Source organism: Mauremys mutica, chromosome 16, assembly GCF_020497125.1.
Source record: "Mauremys mutica isolate MM-2020 ecotype Southern chromosome 16, ASM2049712v1, whole genome shotgun sequence".
NCBI classification, from domain to species: Eukaryota; Metazoa; Chordata; order Testudines; family Geoemydidae; genus Mauremys; species Mauremys mutica.
In genome coordinates this window covers 20,932,247-20,955,497 of record NC_059087.1, presented here as the reverse complement: position 1 = coordinate 20,955,497, position 23,251 = coordinate 20,932,247, and the positions used below count along the sequence as shown (strand labels likewise).

Below are 23,251 nucleotides of genomic sequence, written 5' to 3'. Positions count from 1 at the left end.
GCATAGAGCTGGTCAAAATCTTCTGACCCAACAGAGGAGAAAGCTTTTGAACATCTGGCTTCATCACAATTTTCCAAATATGTTGTTTTGATAAATGCTTTTGACTTTCCAATTCGGGAAAATCAAAATCAAAATTAGTTTTGAATCAACATTTAAAAATGTAATTTTGGTTTTTGGAAACTGAAGCTTTGATTTTTATACTTCCAGCCTTTAGATTTTTGGGGGGCCACCTGAGGGGAAAAGTTGGCAAATAGTACATGTGAAAAGTGGATTTTCCCACCTTCACTCATCTTTTTTCCTTTAGAAGTAACTGGTATGTGTGTGTGGGGGGGAAATTTATATTAAAGAACTAATTTTGCATTCTACATCAAAGCAAAAACAAATCAGTTAGGTTTGAAACTAAAATTCATGCTGGAAAACCCAAAGTTTTTGTTGGAAAACTTCAAATGATTCTTTTTAGATGTCAAGTATCAGAGGGGTAGCCATGTTAGTCTGGTTCTGTAAAAGCAGCAAAGAATCCTGTGGCACCTTATAGACTAACAGACGTTTTGCTTTTAGATGGAATTTTCTGGAAGTGGGGGGGGGAGAAAGGGCTGGTTTCCAGCCATCTTAAGCTTTTTCTGAACTTCACAATGTGGAGAGAACTTGAGGATAATGGATGCAGTCTTTGGAAGGCTTAATCTTCCCATGGCGGGGCTGCAAACCCCTGTCTGCCAAAGCACTCTGAATGAGCTGTGCACACAGACTGTAACCTACTGCTCCTGATGCTGTCACAGCCAGTTAGCCATGCTTTTTTTCAGCTGAACAGTATCGTGTTCTCGTCAAAATGTATCAAGGGGGGCCAGTGGTAGGTTCTCTCTTTTTGGGTTTAGTGCTCCACTAGCTGCCCTACATAAGGAGGAGAGACCTGGGCTTCACTCAGACCTATACTTCTCCAGTATATCTGCAAAAACATTGGCCTATGTTCAAGCCCCACACTCAAGACTGGAAGAGATGAGTGACACTGTTCAGGGCAACTGCACCTGTTTTCCCTTCCAAGTTCCTGGGTGGATACCTTTGTCCCTCCCTCCTGAGCGGGGTTTCTCTGGGCTGCACCGTGCCCTGCCTACGCTGTAAGTTCCCCAACAAACCAAACTGCCGAAACAGGCCAGAGCCTGTGCTTTGCTTTCCTCTCAGCGGCTATAAACAGCATAGTTGCCCACACTTATAAGTTACCACAAAGCCCTCTTTAAGCAAACACATTTATTCTTAAGGTGAAAGCATTATAGAGAAAACAATGTAAAAGCATCATAGTTCCTGTACACATGCTAAAAGCTTACTACCACTCAGGCTTATGGGCCTCAGTAGGCCAAAGTCCTCCCCAGCTTCCTAGGAAGGCTTGGGGCCCCCTTCTTGGATGGGAGGGTCTGTCCATTTGCTGGATCAAAACAAAAGTCCTGAGTCAATTTAAATTCAAGCTGTTTATCCAAAAGGCTATCGGTCTCTGGAGAGTCCAGTTTGAACCAGTATATGAGAGCCTCCCCTGGAGGAGTGGCACTTCTCTGGAGTGTTACAACCTGTGTCAATTTGCCTAATCACCCCCTACTGTTCTTAGTTCCTGGGGGACATGTGGGGTCACCTCCCCCATGGAATTGCATACAATCCCTGGCCCACAATGATATGTAAAGTTAATACAGTAAGTTCTCCCAAAGATAGTCCTGGAAATGGCCAGATCTGTCACAATGTAAAAAATGCTAACAGAACTTAGGCTGTATTAGAGGGAGAGTCAGCAGGCTGTGAAGCGTATGATGTCTGTTGTTCACTCAGTTTAACTGAGCTCTAAAGAACTCCCTTTAGATTTCTTTCACTGTGAAGAAGGGTTGTAAGGTTGGTAGTTGTGTTCAGAAATGGTTTGATTTCAATTGTGTACCCATATTGAACTGACTGAAATGCCTGAATATTAGGCCAAAGACACCACCTGATAAACTCTGGTTATGTAAACCTTATCTGTTACTTTTAAGGAAAACTAGTATGTGTGGGAGAACAGACATATGGTCTCCTTGACATCCTTAAACATTCCAAAAGCTTCAAGAAGAGGGGAAAAAAGACCAAGTACACTCTCTCCCCTTCCTTTCTCTGCTTAGATTTCTACTTTGACACTTTGGATAGCTCTGCTATCAAGTTGATGCACTCTGGAAGTTATCTGAAATCAAATTGGGGAAGAAAACCTTCCTAAACTTGAAGGCAGGATGGGAAAAATTTTCCTCAGATTAAAGCTAATAGCAAAAAGAATGAAGTATAAACTTTAAACTTCACGATTAATGAAACGTTGAGAAAATAATCCCCAAATTTACTGAGACTGTTCATTGTTTCACAAACAATTAGCAGAGAACCAAACTAAAAACTTGAGAGATAATTTTGTTAGTATTATACACTTATAATGCCAAGTAAAAATTAAAACATTCCAGGAAAGAATCGGAACTACATGGGAAAACTAACTTTTCTGAATCGTGGCTGCCACCTATTGGATGGGTAAAAGAGTGCAATGACACCAGACCTGCCAAAATGATGGATTCACCTGTAACCTGGAGATGGGACGTCATCAAATTTTGGGGATGACCAATTAAAAGGCACAAAATCATGACAATGATCTTTCTGGGGGATGGTTCAACTCATCAGTCCATCTGAATGGAAGAAGGATACATAAAAGATGCACCACCACCAAGTGAGTAGAAGCAGCCTCATTTGAAGATCAACAGATCCTGAGTGCAGAGTTGTCTTGATCTGACCTAGAGAGAGTGGCTACCCACTTCAAGCAAGGAATGATCAGTCATTTGAGTTTCTTTAAATGAGTCCTTCATAGACAAAAACCTTTGGGTTTGGGTTCTGGGCCCAAAATTCCAACTATAAGCCCAGCTTTGGAAAGAGGAAGCTTTCCTGAAGATCAGAGACACCCAGAAGATGCCACTAGTACTAGAGAAAACTCCAAAGACAGCTGATTTAAGGCTGAGACTATCCTAATCCGCTTAAAGGGTGGGGGGACTGGGAAATCAATATTTATTGCTAAAATATTCCATAGGGAAATTCTGCACTTCAAAGGTAACACAGAACTTGGCCTTGGAGAGCAATCATTTTGGTTTCCTAGATAATTAAATGAATTGGAATTCAGATCTTTGTTCCATAAATCCCGATTCCTGTGCTGATAGGACTTAAATTTGGGCATATACAACTTTACAACTTCCAGAGATAATACTGAGATCATGACTTCAAATAGTAGAAGGAAAGGCCACACTAGGAACAAAAAAGATACTGCATTGAATTAGATTTTGATTTTGCATTTGATATTGCAAAGTATCTCTAAAGGAGACTGGACGTGATGGCTGCAGCAGCAATAGAGAGCAAATTTCCTTTTTCGGAGGCACAAGGTACCACAATTACGTCTACTAAAGATTGTGTAGCTTGTGTAATAACACCCCTGGAGAAGTTGTCTGTAGGGACTAATCTTGGGAACTGCATAGCTAAAAGCATAAGCCTCTATGAGCTAAAAGATCAACCAAATCTGTCAGCTCAGAAGCAGTAGCAGGCTCAAAAGCCACTAAGCATGATCTAGCACTAGAGATGGACAAAGACCATAGTGAGTCAGTAGAGGTTTTGCTAGGATAAATCTTAGCAAAACCACTAGAAGCAGGTGTGTGTGAATAGAGACTAAACAGACTGAACCAGAAACAAAATCTTGAATGTTTTCTGCACAAAAGAAGTGGAACTAACACCTGAAATCACTGTCATCTGAACTTGCCGCGGACATGGTCAATATATTCTCTGCCTTTCCTGCGATGTTCTTCGTTTTCTTTTTCCCAGTGCTAGAAGGTGTCCTGTGGAGCAAATAGCCACAGTTTAATGGGCTATACAGAAGGGATGAGTTGGGATGTTATTGCACACAGAGTGTGTCTGCTGGCCCTGACCCTACTAACAGCTGGAAGATGGTTTGGGAGAATGCAGAATTAGACCACAGCATCTAAGGATATAAACAATGGCTAACTAGGCTTGACTACAACACTCTAGTGATGATCAAGGTTTCCAAGGCTGACAGAATCATTTGCTTTCTCTGTTACATAGAGGTAAAGTGAGTTCACTGGCTGACATGTGAGCGAGGAAATGATGGTTTATTTAGCTTAATGGCTAAATAACTACTGGAAACCTGCCTTTAGAGGGAGAATGAAAAGAATTCATATGCCAGTCGTGAATATAATCTGGTACCCTAGCAGTTTATTGGCAAATCCTGTAACGCAAGTACAGAGATGTATGGGAAAAGGCACTGACAACCACAACTGAGGGAATGGTCCCTGGGTAACAAGGGATCCTACTCTAACTGGTAGGCCAAAGGCAGCGTGCTGCTTTGGCAAGTGATGGGATCTGGCTGCGCCTTCTTCCTATGAGCAGCACTGGTGTCTTTGGAGGAGATGATCTAGATATCTTTTTGCCTGCGAGTTTTTGGCTAATGGACAAATGTTGGCTGCTGCTGCTTTGCATTGTGCTAGAAAGCACTGCTAGCTGCGATGATTGAAACACCCATCTAAGCTCTGATAGCCCCATCTTTCTGACAGCTTAGACTTGCAGGGGTAGTCAATAGGCGGACCGTGGGCCAAATTCGGACCACCAGATGCTTTTGGACAGACCGCAACATCTTTTTATTTACTTCTTATTACCAGTATTGTTGTTGGTTTTGTATTATTTTTCGCTGGAGTCTGGACCTTGACAATACCTTGATCCAAGAAATTTGGACCTTGACAAAAAATAATTGATTACCCCTGGTTCCTAATCTGGAATTCCTTGTCTTTAGGGCCACAGTGACCCGAGACCTTAAACTATGTGCATTTGGAAATTCCGGCCTCCAGGGGGAAATACCAAATTCTGACATGCTTAGCTCTCTGAAGCAGGGATGTGTGTATGTGTGACTCTCTCAACTCTTCTGGGTGGTCCTCCAGAACCATCCTAATGTCCCGCCTTCTGTTCTCCTCATCCTGCTCCAGTTCTCAGGGCAATGCAACCTTCCTTCTGGCACAGAGGGGGCTGGTGTTGCCTCCCGTCAGAGCCACTCATTGCTGTTCCTTCACCTGGCCAGAAGCGAGCATCATGAGACCCACTTCCAGCCCCTGCTTCATCCGGCACAGCAGGCTGAACTTGAATCGCCCTGCCTGGCAGTAACTAGGCTGTTGTGCTGGGGTTTGAAATGAAGCTTCTGTATAAGACTGTTAAAGTTGTGACACCAATTAACACAGCTCACTGGTAAAGTTGCTCATCCAACTATAACTCCGTTGCTTGCTGTTCTTCCCCTGCATCAAGTCAGACTTGGCTTTGAATTTCCTGCCTCACACTGGACGAGGTCACAAGCCTAATGTCGGAGAAGGAATTGTAGTGCCTTTAATTACTTTATAGCCCCTTTGTCTCGGTCTCCTGCTGCCGAGAAGCGCTGTCTGACTGAAATACTAACAAAGCTTCCCTGGAGCTGGACTTGGCGAGAGGTTTCAGAGGTTAAAACCACTTGCAGAACACAGCTTGCTAGAGAGTTCCAGCACTCGCTGCTTCAGATGGCAGTGCGCAGTAATTGTTCTGACTAGTCCCACCAATAAATCCTTGGAGAAAAGAGCCAGCTTCAGCAGGGAAAAACTAGGCTGTTCACTTAACACACCTGTCTATGCCACCTAGCCAGAGGCATCAGGTAAGTACTGAAATGTTGGTCATAAGATCGGCCAGTACCTCTTAAACTTCATGCAGCAACATTCACAGGCTTCCTTCTTACCTTCAAAACTGCAATGTAGTGGCTCTTGTGTATAAGATGGATGTTGCCCTCTAGTGGCAGGACCTACCGTAGGCTAGGGAACCTAGTTGCTTTCCTTTAACTCCAGCAGTAAAGACCTAGTGTGTTCTTGGCTCTGGTTCTAGTCCCGGCTCTGCTCAGGATTGCCTGCTTTTCCTGTAGCTCAGTCCTCCAGCTTCCTACAGGGACCAAGCTTTCTCTTGCTCTCTTCCCTGACATGATCCATCTCACGCAGCTGCATTTCATCGAGATGCCTTCTTTCTTCTGCCTGTAGGTCCATGTCTATTCAATGTCCTGGTTGGCCATTCCAAGTGCATGATTTTTCTTCCAGCTTCCTCAGGACTTTGGCATGGATTATACTAGTTAGAAACAGAGACGTACCTCTTAGGTCACAGGAGTCGCTGCGTGGCTGGGGACCTAGTCTCCTGACAGAAGACGCATTGGATGCTCCACTTATTCTAAGCCCAAAGGACACTTGGGAGCTGAATTCTGAGCTGAGAGTTAAGCTGAAACACTGACTGTGACTCTTGAACACGGAGCCCAGCTCTCTGGTAGGCACGGCCCTGAGGATGGGGCCTTGCAGAGCTGCACTGCCCCAGCGGGAGCATAGGGGGTGCTGGCTCCAGGAGGTGCTCCCTCCCAGGTATACAGGCTGGGGCACTGACACAGCCATTCTCTGTGTCTTTCCAGCTGTGCTGAGCTAGGGCACTGGAGGTCATGTCCTGGTCTTAGCCTTACTCTCTTCGGGGTGGCTGTCATCTACAGGGGGGCTGGCCGGGCTTGACTCCCATGTATGGGGCTCCAGGGGGATAGAGGCTTTGTACACTGTGTGCCGTCACCCAGCAGCTGGGTCCAATCTGGCCCTTACTGGTCTGGAATGATGCCCATTACTGTGGTACTGGGGTAACTTGCACTGATTATAAACAGTGAGAAACAAGAGGTCTGACACTGTGCCCCACTGCAGCTGGCCAGACCCAGGACAGTCAGGCCACAGAGCGCTGCTTCCAATGATCCAGAAGCTTATGGCTTCAGGCTCTAGCCTGGGACTAGTGATCCTGCCTTGTGCTGCAGGGGTAGAGGGGTCGTCCTTCAGATGAGCCACAGAAAAGAGACGCCTCCTGCCTGGTGACTGATCCTGCGGCACTTTCTGTAACAGGCCGAGGACAGAGCCAGTCCAAACTCGCAGCCAATAAACTGCCTTTAAGATCCAAGGCTGAGGGAGCTATTGTTGGAGACATAATGGCTGCTCTGTTTCCATGCACAGTAACTGTATGACAAGTATGCCACTGATTTTAGAATGGTCTAGTGTAAAGCAGGCTCGGAACCTGTGCGGAGAGTCTTCACCCTTTCCCCATCAGCTGCCTGTGACTGTCTTTAAGATTCACATGCGTAAAGGCACAGGCAGTAGAGTAGTTTTGTAATGAGCTACGAGGCTTAGAAAGCTTTCCGTGCCTGGATGGGAGGAGCAATGCAATGGCTACTAATAGACAGAGGGCCAGAATGGTGCACTGACCTCTGTTCAGCTGGAGTGATGTGTGTGTGTGTGGGGGCAGGGGTTCAGCTAATCTCCTCCCTGATGGGCCAATTTACCCACTCTGCTTCCATCCTGGCTGGCCTGCTCCCTCCAGTGAGCTCTGCACAGGCTCCCTCCACAGCTCGCTGGTACTGCACGTGTCTCTGCCACAGGGCAGCGAGAGCCAGTCTGACCTGGCTGGAAATCACATCCTGCCTTGGGACTGTTACATCACTGGAGAGGGTCAGTCCTGTCTGCTCGTCACACCATGTCTCTGCCTGCTTTCTCTCTGCGCTCAGCAGATGCTTTGGTAAGGTACCTGGGTAGCGTGGCTATTGCACTAAGAGTGCTGGCTGTATGACATCTGTAACTAACCTGTACTGTTCGGGGGAGAGGGGGGATCATAAGCAATTAAAAGAAGATACATTTATTTTCTTACTTCCAGTGCAGCAGTTTCTGGGGAGATGAGGCCCTGACTACTGGGAAAGCAGATGGCTTCTGTTGCACCTAGGAATGGGATAAAAGACACCTTCTGAGTACTCTGCGTTTTGTACCGCTTAGAGTGGGGTGTGCCCATATTTGTATGTTGCCTCTGGAACATATCATAGTGCTCCTAGTGTCACTACTGAAGATGTGTATAATGCAGGTCTATGGCTACCCCATGACCTTGCACAGAGGGAGGGCAGCTGTTGATTCCTTGGGTACCTTAACTCTTCCATAAGCGACAATAGCTGGGGATAGTCAAAGTGTAATTGTATCTTTGAATTGCTTTGATCCTAGAACAAGGGTGGGCAACCTTTCAGAAGTGGGGTGCTGAGTCTTCATTTATTCACTCTAATTTAAGGTTTCGCGTGCCAGTAATACATTTTAACATTTTTAGAAGGTCTCTTTCTATAAGTCTATATAATATATAATTCAACTATTGTTGTATGTAATTAAATAAGGTTTCTAAAATGTTTAAGAAGCTTCATTTAAAATTAAATTAAAATGCAGAGCTCCCTGGACTGGTGGCCAGGATCCAGGCAGTGTGAGTGCCCCTGACAATCAGCTCGCGTGCCGCCTTCGGCACCTGTGCCATAGGTTGCCTACCCCTGTTCTAGAATTTGAAAACACAGCATTTCTCCTGTGAAGTCCATTGCCAGACATTTAGAATTTATTTCAGCTTAAATCAAGTTCTGTACCTGGGGCTTTTCCTGATCGTGCTACCTCTGCTCTATGTGGAACTACTTACTTGCTACAACGTAACATAATCTATCCTAGATGCTCACTGTGTTAATTACTATATCTTGGCCTGCTCCATTTGAAGAAGTATGGGGCAGCTCTTGCAAAACTGTTTGCTGGCTTAAAATCTTAGCCAAAGAAGCTGGGTTTGAAGGGCTCTGTGCTTATAAACTGGAACAATGGTCATGCTATATTCATAATAAATAGAATGATCAGGGCCGAGGGAATGGGGGCAGAAAGTGTTGCACAGAGTAGGCCTGTTAACAGACCAGGAGGGAGAATTCTGTAATCGTTCTAAAATGATAGAATCCCTGGTCTGCTGCTTGTAGTCGATGTTCCGCATGAAAACTCCAAGGCTCTTCGAGGGACACAATGAAGTAGTGATGGTATCAATACAATATACCTGTGAATGAAAAATAAATCTAGGGTAGGGAATACTTGGAAGTGCTGCACATCAGTAGGGCCAGGGATGTTAGCTAATTGATTTACTGAGCAATTACTTTTGAAAAGCCATGGAGACCTGGTTTAAAAACAAGGTGGGGGGGGAGGGAGGGATAATGAGATGTACAGACTTTCTGTGAGGGGAAAGGAGGAAAAAAGAGCAATCCTGGTACCTGCCATCCAGTAAATCTAACTTTGGTCTCTAGTAAAATTTTTGGCTCAGATGTTGCGAGAGGGAATGCTTGTTTCCATTATTCCCCGGGCGCTCTCAGGAGCAGAAAGCTGCAGGACACCAGCCCATGCCAGACAGCGATGAGCTTTTTAATGTTGATCAAGTTACAAACTGTTGAATGAAGGGCACTCGGGGATGTTACAGAGCTGGAGTCTGGCACAGCATTTGATAGGGCTCCTCCAAGTTAACTGAGACAGATTGCATCTGAGCACTGTCCCGCTGACGCTGGGGACTCTTACTCTCACGGGACTGCAAGAACAGGCGTGCCCAATGACTTCGTTATGCTTTTTGGCGTGGGGGTGAGGTTTGAAAGTCAAAAGAGGTAATTAGGCACCCAGGTCCTAACTAAGGCAATGAGAGTTGGGTGCCCATCTGCCCTGGGGGCCTTTGAAAAGCTCCTCACTATCTACCTCCCTTCCAGACGGAGTAGGCCGAGTCTCTAATTTCTCTGAACGGAATGCGCCTTTGGTCTCCTTCAGTTGCTCTTCCCCGAACCTCCCCTGCTTCCATAGGGAGTCGAGAGAGGAGACAACTGGTGAGAAACCAGAGTGTGAAACTGGATAGGTGGACATTCATTTCCAGTGTATTTGAAACGGGCTGGTGGAAGCAGCCCTCTCGATACCGTGTTCAACGATCACCTGTAGGCCCCGTGGGGATTGCCTGCTCACAGTGTCTCTCTCCACAGAAAGATGAAGAAGCGCTATTTGGTGGTTGGGATTCTGACTGGCTTCCTGGTGGGCCTGGTCCTTTTCTTGGGGTTTTTCTTTGGACTGCGCTCAACCCCGCTGCCCCCAGTGCAGGATGGACATCTCTACAAGAAAGCAGCGGTAGCCACGGATGCTGGGCCATGCTCAATAATTGGAAGGTATCTCTTTTTACTCATGTCCATACATTCTCTTAGCTATTGTAACAAAGTCAAGGATCGTTTTGCTTGGTCAGGATAGCAAAACTGAGGAGTCTTGCAATGCTTGGTTTTCTCCCCATGCCTGAGAAACATGGATGCTGACAATCTAAGCTATGTACATTGGGTCCACAGGGATGGGAACCACTTACATGACTGAAATAAACTTTTCAAGACACTTTTAAAATCCATTTTTTCAGTCTCCATGGGGATTTCAGTGGCCAATTCCCACTTTAAATTTAAATGAGAACTGGATATCTAAATGCCATAAGCAGCTCTAGAAAACCTCAGCAGGGTTTTCAAGCTGATCTTAATGCAGATCTCTCCACCCCACACCAGCAGGAGATGCTGCTTTTTAAAAATTACTCCGTAAGATGGGGGACACTCAAGAGTAGATGATGCTACCAAGGGAGAGCTCAGTCTTCTGCAGGCTTCTCTGTGAAACTGAACCAGGTTGCATCTTTGTCGTCTTGAATAAAATGCTGAGAAGGCGACTGGATACTGCTTCCCTACGGCCTCTGTGCTGAAGCAGGCAACCCCTTGAGAGCCCGTGAGCGGGAGGAGGGAGTGGCGGCTGTGATGGGACACTAAAACAGTCTTATAATATTCAGCCACTAGGTGATGCCATGTGTAACATCCCTAATCCACAAAGAGGGCAGCACGTTAAAGTATCTCTTAGACTGAGAACACCTCTCTTGTCTCGTTCTATGGTGGATGCTCCGTAGCCAATCCAAATCTGGTACGAAAACCTGACTTGTCTGTAGCAGCCCTGCGATCTACACTGTACAAGGAGGTCCTGAAAGTGCTGGAGAAGAGGCTCCTGTGCTGTCGGTTGCTGGACGATAATTTTGTTCTCTTTGGCCTGTGCAGGGATATCCTTCAGCAAGGAGGATCTGCAGTGGATGCGGCAATTGCAGCTCTGCTCTGTGTGGGCCTCATGAATCCTCACAGTATGGGAATTGGAGGGGGTCTCTTCCTCACCATCTACACCCACACAGGTAAGAGGGTCAGTCGTAAATGATGGGCAGCATTACCCTGGAGACACGGCTCTGTCTAAAGCAAAGTTATTAATTCTATCCTAGCACAGGGCGGGTGACATCGTACCCTACCAACGCAGGTGGGGTGGCCTCAGGCATCCCAGCCGCGCAGGAGTTAGTTCTCAGTGCTGTAGGACTCCAGTTCAGAGGTTCAGTACCACAAAGCCAGTGTGTTGTGTGTCTAGAGCGAAGAGCTGATGCCATCCTTACGCCTTGTGTCTTTTAAAGGGAAAGTAGAAGTCATTAATGCAAGAGAGGTGGCTCCAAAAAATGCATCCTTGGGCATGTTTGGGAACAACATAGAGCTCTCCCTTAAAGGTAAGGAGATGTCAGATGGTGCTGGCACATTGATTCCAGTAAGTGGATCCTTGGGCTGTTCAAACTTTAGTTACTGTTGCAGAATCTCCTGGGTTCAAAGTACTTCTGACTATTCTGCATCTTGTGGCTGGCGTTGGCCCTACCCAGCCACCTGGGATTCTCACCTTCTCAATTTCCCCAGAAATCTCTTCCCCCTCCTGATGATTGCTGCTGTGTATCTTCACTTGTCCAGGAGGTCAGAATGTACTGTCTCGCCCATGACAGTCAGTCGCAACAGCACCCATTGTCTCATTCATACAAAGAACAATGTAGAAAATCAATCTTAATACACAACTGTTAAGGGGCCCATGTTTTGTATTGCCATGAACAACATAACATCTGCCACTTTCCTCCCCATGCTCTGATAGACAAGAGTCCCTGCTGTTAGATCTCACCAATGCTTCTGTTGCCGTGAGAGCCATCACTCAACTGCCTTATTAATGGTGGCTCCAGTTGGATACCTAGAGGGTCCAGGGGAGAGGCAGAAATTCTCCTGACTGGAAACAGAACCATATCAAAAAGACATGAAGCAGCTAAACCAACTGACTTCCCAGAATGCTTTGAGTGACCTAGGAAAGCAAGTTCTCTTGCTGGGATTCATCTGTATTTGAGGGGGAAGGGAAAAGCCTCTGTGCGGAAAACTTGCATCCAAGTAATACATTACAATTTGTGGAGGTGCAAATAAAAATGGGACTGTCTATACGAGGTGCAAGTTGTTGCACCAAACCATGGATTGAAATCCCATCCGCATGGGTTACTTGTACAATGCCACGTGTCAACACCCAATAGCCATCCCAGTGCAGGTGGATGCAGTGAGGCCTGTGGTTCAGCTCTGGTTGTATTTTTGTCCTTTAGTACAGTCTTTCTCCCCTTTTTTGGATTGGAAGCCATAAGCTGCCTCACCAGTTCAGCTAGCTCTAGTGATGCTATCCCACACTGCAGGGCCTCATGTTGGATAAAACCCCCCAACCCCATCTCTACCAGCGATTGCTTCAAGAGACCCCGAACATGTACAGGGAGTGACTGGACCAAAACCCCCTCCGTCAAACAGCAGATCGTATGGGTGGACGAAACTGTTGCAAAGACATGAGATGCGACCAACCGTTTCATGCAGGCTATTCCCATAAAACAGCTTCCTTGCTAAGTGAACATTAGAGCAAGGCAGCATTTTGCAGACTAAACTCTTATTTGCCAAAAAATGCAGTTTTGAGTCAACTGAAATTGTGTTTGAATTCAGCTAAATTCAGCAAATAGCTTCAGCTTTAAAAAAAAAAATCTAAATGCTTTGATTTGACACTTCTGAAATGAAACATTTTGACTTTTCTTCTTGAAACAATGTTTTCATTCAGAAATGTAGCTGGATTTACTTAAACAATAAATAAACACACACAAAAAAAACCAACCCCCAAATGTTTTGGATTGAATTATTTGTTCAATATTATTTGTTCAATTTGTTTTATTTTTGTTTTTTCATTTTGGTGAGAAACTCAACTTCCAGTCTGGAACACAACAATTTTTTCCTGATTTCTCTCCCCCACTCCTCTCCCAGTTTGGCCACCAAAGCAAAAAAACAATTGTTTGCTCAGCTCTAGTGAAGACCTGGCCATGGAGGGGTCCCCTTCACTTCTTGTTCTGGAAATGAGTACACGTAAAGACGACTCTGTCTTTGTTCTTGCTTAGTGTTTGTTGCCCAATGGCCTAATGTCTTCCCTGTCTGCTCCAGGGGGCCTGTCCATTGCGGTTCCAGGAGAAATTCGTGGCTATGAAATGGCTCATAAGCGGCATGGCAGGTTGCCATGGAAGCACCTGTTTCTGCCCAATATCAAGCTGGCGAGAGAAGGGTTCCCAATTGGGAAAGGTCTGGCAGCAGCCATCAAGAAAAAAGAGAAGGCGATTGAAAGCAACCCCTCGCTGTGGTAGGTAGTGCTTGGGAGCCTGCATTGGTGCTGTTATAACTGCCCCTGCTTGGACTGGCAGCAAGCGTTGAACTCAGGAACTTCAGAACCAGCAGTAGGAGCCTCCGTCATTTGAGCTCAAGGACAAGCCCCGTCCCTGGCTGCTGCGGTAGGTTTGATCTCTGATGTGGACCAGCTACTAGCCTATTGGACACAAAGAGCCACTCTCCACTAGTGTAGGTTACACTGAGCACGTGGTGAGCGATGAGTTTGTTTTAACTCTGAGGCAGGAGTTCCGTGTGTATGTTGTTCAGCGAGCAGGCCTGGCGTTACTGTCTTGGTACTTGTGTCCGGGGGACCATGTGAATAGCATGTCTTCTAACTGCGCAGTGCTGGTTTTCTCTTGGAAGCCGTTAGCCTGCATACTGCGCAATTCAAAGCCAAAGGTGTCTATGATGAAGCTCAATGGCAGAGCTGATTCTCTCACTCTCTTTTCCTTCCCCCCGCAGTGAAGTGTTCTGCAAAGAAGGAACAATCCTACATGAGGGGGATGTCATTAAGATGCCCAAACTAGCGAACACCTACGAGACTTTAGCCAATGAGGGAGCAGATGCCTTTTACACAGGGAGCCTGGCGCAGCAAATTGTCAAAGACATCAAGGAGGCAGGTGAGAAACCAGGGGCTTGAGTATCTTTTTTTATTTTATTTTTTATATAAAACTAAATACCCCAAATGTCATCGAGAAGAGCTGCAGAAGCTCAGCTTCCATGGATGAAAATCTTTGCTATGATACCAAGTCTCTGATTTAGCAAAACTTCTTATAATGGCCAAAGAAAGTGAAACCCACTAGCAGCTGGCTGAAGTTGAGTCATTGGTTATAAGTGAGGAGTCGTGGGGCTGATGATTTAGAGCAATGCTTCTCAACCTTTCCAGACTCACTATACCCCTTTCAGGAGTCTGATTTGTCTTGCATCCCCCAAGTTTCACCTCACTTAAAAATTACTTGCTTACAAAATCAAGCATAAAAATGCAAGTGTCACAGCTACTAGTACTGAAAAATTGCTGACTTTCTCATTTTTACCATATTACTATAAAATAAATAAATTGGAATGTAAATATGGTACTTACATTTCAGTGTATAGTATATAGAGCAGTATAAACTAGTCACCATCCGTATGAAATGTTAGTTTGTACTGAGTTTGCTAGTGCTTTTTATGTAGCCTGTTGTCAAAACTAGGCAAATATCTAGATGAGTTGATGTACCCTCTGGTTGAGAACCACTGATTTAGTGTCTTATTGGAGAGAAACAATTTTATTGGGAGAATTTTTTGTGTCAGATTAAATTTAATCTTGGGGGAACAATAAAAAAAGTGTAGACTCTTTTTCTGCCAGTAAATAACCTAAATGAAATCTCTGGTCCAAACATCTTTTGCTTTTAGACTCATGGGAAGTACTGACTTCCCATAGCAGATCAGCATCTGCTGTCAAATCTGAGATGCAACCTCTGATAATAGTTTATACATAAAAACATAGGCCTGTACCATGTGAACTTAGACTTTCACAGAATCATAGACTTTAAGGTCAGAAGGGACCATTTTGATCATCTAGTCTGACCTCCTGCACAACGTAGGCCACAGAATCTCACCCACCCACACTTAATCTGGTCTGTCTATGGGAATAGGGCTCTTACCCTCTGTAGGTCACTAAATGGTGACAGAAGCACAGGGGCGGCTCTAGACATTTCGCCGCCCCAAGCACGGCGGCATGCCGCGGGGGGCGCTCTGCCGGTCGCCGGTCCCGCGGCTCCGGTGGACCTCCCACAGGCGTGCCTGCGGAGGGTCCGCTGGTCCCGCGGTCCCCGGGTCCCGCAGCTTCGGTGGACCTCCCGCAGGCGTGCCTGCGGAGGGTCCGCTGGTCCCACGGCTCCACCGAGCGCCTCCCGCGGCATGCTTGGTGTGCTGGGGCCTGGAGTCGCCCCTGCAGAAGCATAGGCTTAGCTAGTACATTGTACAGAGCTCCGGAATTCACAGAACTGTAGTAACCCACCTAGTGTGCTTGTCCTCCCGGAGCAGTGAATTCATCCAGCTGACTATATACTATGTTTTCTGTTTGTTTGTTTTTAAGTAATTCCTTCAATTGGTTGTAAATGCTCTGACTTGTAACATCACTGAGTGCCCCCTCCCCTTGTTCTTGTATTATGGGATAATGATCCCCAGCGATAGCACTTTTCATCCGGTCTCAAAGCACTTTACACAGCACTTACAAAGTAGGATGGGGACCTTGAGGCACAGAAGGGGTAAGAGGGATGGCTCGGTTTTGACACTGTCAGTACATAGAAGCTGCCAGTCCCTCCTGTCTTATCCTTTCTGTGCTCAGTCTAATCACCTTTATTGCCCTTCTCAGGAGCTCTGTCAGCTTTTACTGTATTTTTCTTAAGATGAAATGATCAGAATTGGATGCAGCCTCCAGGTGGGCCTGGGCCACCTTTGCACGTCCTGTCCCTTGTCAGCCCCGTCTCTGAACCTCAGAGGTTCAGTTTGGGTTTGGAGGGCCAGGGACAGCTAGTTCACCCATTTTCCTTCAGTTCTGTCCAGGGGCCTGTCAGCTCTTGAGGGAGGGTAGGAGCCTTCACAAGAGTCTGTCTAGCTCACACCATGCTCAGCACTCGGGTGTCTGAACCACCAAAGGCCAGTTTATCAAAAGTGCTTGGCACCCACAACTGGGGCCTGCTCTTCAGAACGGCTCTGCACCCCGCCCCCCTTGTTCTCAGGGGGAGCTGCTGGGTGCTGAACTTTCTTGAAAATGTGGCCACGGGTTCTAAAGTGCCCTGGGGCTAAAATAAATTAAAATCCCTCACTGTTCCCAGCCTGGGCGTATGGTCCACCTGGCTCGGCTCCCTCAGTAATGCTCTCTGACCCTCTGAGTGCATCCCTTTCAGGGGACGTGATACAGCAGGGGTGAGATTCCCCAGAAGCAGGGAGGATCGAGACAAATAATCCCTGTTGACCACCACTTTCCTTCCCCACACTCTGCAAACCCTGCATCAGTTCCTTTCCAGTGAGGCTGGAAACAGACAGCGCCAACCACTCTGCTTGTTGGGGACCATAAAGCGTCTGCATCCACCACCAGCATTTTTCCTCCTTGTAAAACAAGAGGATTCTGTGGCTCGCTCCCTGATGTTACTAGTCTCCCACAATGAGAGAAGTAGATGGCCAGAACCCTGGCTGGTATAAGTCAGTCCAACTTCACCAAAGAGTGATGCAGATTTTTGCCAGCTGGGGATCTGGCCCTGAGTCAGAAACGAGCTAAACCCGTCTCCATTCACACATCCCCTTATCTCAGTAAATCTGTGGAATCTCACTGGCTAGATCACAATCATGGTGAGGCCACTGCATTCCCACCATTGGCAGCCACAGCAAGGATCGGGAAGGGGGAAGATAGGTTCTTCCTCCTACTGGAGATCATGTAAACCCGCAGCCACAGATGGCTTTTCTCTCTGTTCTAGGGGGCATCGTTTCAATGGAGGACCTAAGAGACTATACGCCGATCCTGAGTGAAAATCCTTTAAACATCACGATCGGGGAGTTCACCATGTACACACCCAGTGCCCCGCTGAGTGGCCCAGTGCTAGCACTCATCCTCAACATACTGAAAGGTAAGAGCAAGCCTCAGTGAACCACACTGTTACAGGTGATAGCCTGGGGATTCCCAAAGACCGCGCTGTCCAGTTGACTTTCTCTGCCACATCTATCTCGGTAGGTAAACAGCAGCATTCTTAATTAACCTCAGTTCTGAAGTGGCCAGTGATAGAAGGCTGTTAGCAGGACACTTTGAACACCTGGGAATCAGCCTTCGAATTCCATAACGTAGGATATGGCCTCAGCAGATGAAAGAACAGGCTGAAGAATGAAAAGGATTCTCTTGATGGGTGTCCTCTGGCACCCGCATGTGTGGAAATGAAAGGGACAGGGACTTGTAAGTGACCCCACTTTCTGAAATGTGCTTACCTGCCATTCTTGCAAGTAACACGTACAGTCACTCGAACAGAAACTAGAGGACATGTTTTCTTTGAAGTGTTTCCAGCACTCTGTATTGTCAGTGGCCTGTTTTTCCTGAATGGATCTTTCATGCAGCAACAGCAGAAAAGGAAAAAAGAAATGTGACTGTCAAACCCCAAGCAGTGGCTGTTGGGGCTCAGAGGCTGGGGCAATACTTGCTTCTGAGTCTTCTTAAAATGACTAGATTTCAAGTTGACCATCTTTCAGAGCCAGTTCCTGTTTGCCACCCCCTGGCCATGTGCTTTCAGACGTGCTCACAATGTGTTATCTACTATTGCCAGGATTTAATTTCTCCAGCGACAGTGTCACGACCATGGAGAAAAAGGGTCTGACTTACCACCGCATTGTGGAGGCCTTCCGCTTCGCGTATGCCAAGAGGACTTTACTGGGAGACCCAGCATTTGTCAACATTACGGAGGTAAAGAGCAGAGAAGTCACTGTATTTCCTGTCCTAAAAGCAAGATCTTTCTGCATGTCCAAAGCATTATGGAAGCCAAGTTGCGATTGGCTTGCAGCCTCTGACAGGGGACCACAGATATTTCCAAGGGCACTTCAGAATTCTGTTTGCCATCAGCAAATTGATGAAACACAGATCTGGTTCCAAATGTAAAGCCATATGTTGCCACTGATCCATGGGTGACCTGCCAGGGATATAAAAAGGAACTTCCACTGGTGTTTGTGGGCAGTGTGCAGCCATTGGTTTGCCAGTAGAATTTACAAAATATAGATACTTTGCACTTCTGTAATATGTTACATGTTCAACGTGCTATACAAACAATAACAGACTATGAACAAGGATAACTCCACTTGCCTGCCTACCTCACAGGGATGGTGACAAGGGACTTCCATAAAGTGTTTTGACAATGAAAGACGTGAACTGGCCTCAGTGATATTAGTGTCCGTGTGGGCAGCGTTCTCTTTATGGAAGCTTGACATGCTGGCCTCGCAGCATGGAACAAAGGATTCCAGACAATGGAAAGCCAGTGGCTTCCTTGCTGGATTCCCCCCAGTTTTTCAAGGTCTGATGTGACCCATCTCACAAGGGTTCCAGCATTCTAGAATTACATCTTTAACTGGAACTTATTGGTAGCATTGAGCTGAATTTGTCTCTCCTAACAGGTGATCAGGAACATGACCTCTGAGTTCTTTGCGGATAACCTACGGGGGAAAATCACTGACAACGCCACCCATACAGTCGACTACTATGAGCCAGAGTACTACACTCCAGATAATGCCGGTACATCCCATCTCTCCATTGTGGCTGACGATGGCAGTGCTGTGTCCGCCACCAGCACCATCAACCAATAGTATGAGCTCAGACGTTACTTCCATGTAGGCCTCTGCCATCTTCATAGTGGTTCAGTGGTTGGTATAAACATCACTGGACTGGTATCTCCATAGTGGGTTAGTCGTTGGTAGAGGAATTGCTGACTGGAACTCCCTTTACTGGAGTCATATAGGTGCCACTGTTCTGGTAAGACTTGAACTGGACTTCTAGGTTCTATACTTTACTTTTCTCTGGTCTAGTCTTGCCAGGTACTGAGCACCCTCAACAGTCATTGAAATCCACGGGAGCTGAGGGCACTTTACAAGTCAGGCCCTTAATGCTGAGTCCCATGCTACTGAGTAGGACACATAAGATATAAGGACTAGAGGCTTCCATTATGCTTCATTCAAGCCCACTCTTGTTTAATTTTGCAATGACCTATTCCACCCCTTTGCCATCAGGGAATCCCCTACTGTACTCAAGTACCTCTTGTCAATTAACGTTTCCTTAAATTATCAGACTCTTCTGTTGTAACAGAAGGAAAAGGAGGGATAGCTCGCTGGTTTGAGCATTGGCCTGCTAAGCCCAGGGTTGTGAGTTCAATCCTTGAGGGGGACACTTAGGGATCTGGGGCAAAGTCAGTACTTGGTCCTGCTAGTGAAGGCAGGGGGCTGGACTTGATGACCTTTTGGGGTTCCTTCCATTAAAAAAAAAAAAAGGAAGTATAGTTACTGCAGCTGCTCTGCCCATTACTGGCACACTGAGTGTTGTGCTGTTATTGGCTATGAAGGGAGGGTTTTTTATTATTATATGGAGATATGCCTATCTCATAGAGCTGGAAGGGATTTTGAAAGGTCATCAAGTCCAGTCCCTTGTCTTCACACCAGGGCCAAGCACTGTCCTTGACAGATTTTGCCCCAGATCCCTAAATGGCCCCCTCAAGGATTGAACTCACAGCCCTGGGTTTAGCAGGCCCCTACTCAAACCACTGAGGTATCTCTCCCACCTCTGTTAGTAAACAGAAGCTTTCTCCTGAATTACCAGACTGCAGCCAGGATGGCCTTTCCTCCCCTCTGCTCAGTGTGAACCCTTCCTGCCTGAGTCACCTGGTGAGGTCAAATCCAACCTATCAAAATGCCTGTAACGTGTCAAGTGTTGGGCTGTGGCATTACTGAATGAATCGGGTGTGAGCCACAAGCAGGTTATAAAGGCGATTGCAATTTATTCACTTGCCGAGTGATTTAATCAATAATGAGAAAATGTAAACATAGTACACGATGCTGCCGTGGCGTTCTGGTAAAATACCGCCTCTCTTCTGGTAGAGATGGGTCTGGATCCGAGATTGCTACTCAATCCTATCTCCATAATAGGTTGTACTGGAACACCTCTACCCCTAGGGCGGTTTGGAGCCGGAGTTCAACCCGCACATTTAGGCACGTTTGGGTATTTGGAGGTTTGGTTTGGCCCCTTGTATAAGAAAGCTGGGTCCTGATCACATCTGGGAGAGTTACACATGCAAAGTGGCTGGAAATAGAGTTTCCCACTTATGTCGGTGGTAGTGTCTCCTGTACAGAGGTTACACCAACATGTGACAGGCAGAGGCGAACTGGCTCCCCCAAGTGAGATCCAGAGGTAGGTTAATGTCCCTCTGTTAGTCTGCTAGGCACTCTGTGAGTGCAGGCCTGTTCCTTGCGGGGTGGTGAGGTCTCACTCACTCGCACTGTTAAACAATAATAGAATACCATTTACTTAAATACTTTTGGATGTTTTCTACATTTTCAAATATATTGATTTCAATTACAACACAGAATACAAAGTGTACAGTGCTCATTTTGTATTTATTTTTATTACAAATATTTGCACTGTAATAAACAAAAGAAATAGTATTTTTCAATTCACCTAATACAAGTACTGTAGTGCAATCTCTTTATCATGAAAGTTGAACGTACAAACGTAGAATTATGTACAAAAAAATAACGGCATTAAAAAATAAAACAATGTAAAACTTTAGAGCCTACAAGTCCACTCAGTCCTATTTCTTGTTCAGCCAATCATTCAGATAAACAAGTTTGTTTACATGTGCAGGAGATAATGCTGCCCTCCTCTTGTTTAAAATGTCACCTGAAAGTGAGAACAGACGTTCACATGGCACTGTTGTAGCTGACATTGCAAGATATATACATGCCAGATGCGCTGAAGATTCATATGTCCTTTCATGCTTCAACCATCATTCCATAGGACATGCATCCATGCTGATGACAGGTTCTGCTCGATAATGATCCAAAGCAGTGTGGATTGACACTTGTTCATTTTCATTATCTGAGTCAGATGCCACCAGCAGAAGGTTGATTTTCTTTTTTGGTGGTTTGGGTTCTGTAGTTTCTGCATCAGAGTGTTGCTCTTTTAAGATTTTTGAAACCATGCTCCACACCTCGTCCCTCTCAGATTTTGGAAGTCACTTCAGATTCTTAAACCTTGGGTTGAGTACTGTAGCTATCTTTAGAAATCTCACATTGGTACCTCTTTGCGTTTTGTCAGATCTGCAGCAAAAGTGTTCGTAAAATGAACATGTGTTGAGTCATCAGCTGAGACTGCTATAACATGAAATATATGGCAGAATATAGGTAAAATAGAGCCGGAGACCATTCTCCCCCTAGGAGTTCAGTCACAAATTTAATTAACCACTATTTTTTTAACAAGCATCATCAGCATGGAAGCATGTCCTCTGGAATGGTGGCCGAAGCATGAAGAGGCATACGAATGTTTAGCATATCTGGCACATAAATACCTTGCAGTGCTGGTTACAAAAGTGCCATGCGAACACCTGTTCTCATTTTCAGGTGATATTGTAAATAAGAAGTGAGCAACATTATCTTCCATAAATGTAAACAAACTTGTTTCTCTTAGCAATTGACTGAACAAGAAGTAGGACTGAGTGGACTTGTAGGCTCTAAAGTTTTACACTGTTTTGTTTTTGAGTTCAGTTATGTAACAAAAATAATCAACATTTGTAAATTGCACTTTCATGATACAGAGATTGCACTACAGTATGTGTATAAGGTAAATTAAAAAATGCTGTTTCTTTTGTTTATAATTTTTACAGTGCAAATATTTGTAATAAAAAATAATACAAAGTGAGCACTGTGCACTTTGTATTCTGTGTTGAAATTGAAATCAATATATTTAAAAATGTAGAAAAACATCCAAAAGTATTTAATACATTTCAATTGGGATTCTATTGTTTAACAGTGCGATTAAAACTGCAATTAATTGCAGGGCCGGCTCCAGACCCCAGCGCGCCAAGCGCGCGCTTGGGGCAGCATTTTGCCGGGAGGGCAGCAGGTGGCTCCGGCGGACCTTCCGCAGTCATGCCTGCGGGAGGTCCACCAGAGCCGCGGGACCAGCGCACCCTCCGCAGGCACGTCTGCTTGGGGCGGCCAAATTCCTAGAGCCGCCCCTGATTAATTGCAATTAATTTTTTAAATTGTGATTAATTTTTTTGAGCTAATCTGGTGAGTTAACTGCGATTAATCGACAGCCCTAGTTTCATGTGACCTACAATTTACCTGAAGCTTGTCCTTATCCTAGAGTCTGGGTTTGACATGCCTTCCCTTCTGCGCGTTCTATTTAGCTTTGGCTCAGAAGTTCGCTCCAACGTGAGTGGAATCATATTTAACGATGAGATGGACGACTTCAGTTCACCTTACATTGTCAATGGCTTTGGAGTCCCTCCCTCTACTGCAAACTTCATCGAACCAGGTAGCACTTCACTCCCTCTCCTTAGCCAGTATCATGGCTGCCTTGTGCATACCAAAGTGATGCTGACTGCCAGCTAGAGGGCTGACTCGAGGTCCCTGTCACATGTGGGAAATATGCAAGTTCTGTATACTGCATCACTGATAACAGCTCATTAACTACAGATCACATTTCCTTACTGTGATCTGTATGAACTAGCTGGCCGAGAGGAACACAAGCATTTGTAGTGTCAAGGAAAACACCCGGGACTTGCTTATCCCCAGCTGCCTGAAGCCCTCAAAAAAGGTGAGCTCAAAAATCACTCCAAGTGCAATGCTCCACAACTGCAAGGGAGCCTTGGACATCGCTGATCAGGGAGGCAGTGAGTGAACGTGGGAGGCCCTGGGAGTGGTGCACAACCTTTGCAGCATTTCAACAATCTGCCGGTTGCAAGTAATTTGCATAAATATTTAGAATGCATTTGTGTCAGTGTGTATGCTCTCCCTCCCCCACAATACCTTTGGAATTCAGCTCTGAAAAAAATACACTGTCTTTTGCTAACCTTTAAACCCAGGTCTCTTCCCTTTACTTCCCTTGTTTCCATTTTTTTACAGGTGAGGTGGAGTCAGAGAGGGACACCCCCTGTATGTAAAAGCTGCCTTTTGCCAATGACAAGGGTGGATCATGGGGCAATGAAGATGAGCTGGGGGGCCAGGGGATTAGTGCAAGGGAGCCTCTCCAATCAGATCTATAGCCACAGAGGTTCTCACCCCGACGGGAAAGTGACCAGGAAGGGC

General features: G+C 45.8%; 1 protein-coding gene across 6 annotated transcripts in view; it reads left to right on the top strand.

The window, feature by feature from the left end:
- Positions 1-23,251, top strand: part of GGT1 (gamma-glutamyltransferase 1) — a 58,223-nt gene that overhangs the window by 23,861 nt on the left and 11,111 nt on the right. For 5 of the 6 annotated variants that reach the window (XM_044989602.1, XM_044989601.1, XM_044989605.1 and 2 more), the window contains 9 exons: positions 9,890-10,069; positions 10,976-11,103; positions 11,371-11,460; positions 13,223-13,415; positions 13,904-14,061; positions 16,900-17,049; positions 17,734-17,870; positions 18,572-18,759; positions 22,351-22,478. In XM_044989602.1, coding sequence (XP_044845537.1) covers positions 9,890-10,069; positions 10,976-11,103; positions 11,371-11,460; positions 13,223-13,415; positions 13,904-14,061; positions 16,900-17,049; positions 17,734-17,870; positions 18,572-18,759; positions 22,351-22,478 — 1,352 coding nt within the window. The remainder of the gene's footprint in view (positions 1-9,889; positions 10,070-10,975; positions 11,104-11,370; positions 11,461-13,222; positions 13,416-13,903; positions 14,062-16,899; positions 17,050-17,733; positions 17,871-18,571; positions 18,760-22,350; positions 22,479-23,251) is intronic. The other variant, XM_044989606.1, reaches the window with a different exon arrangement.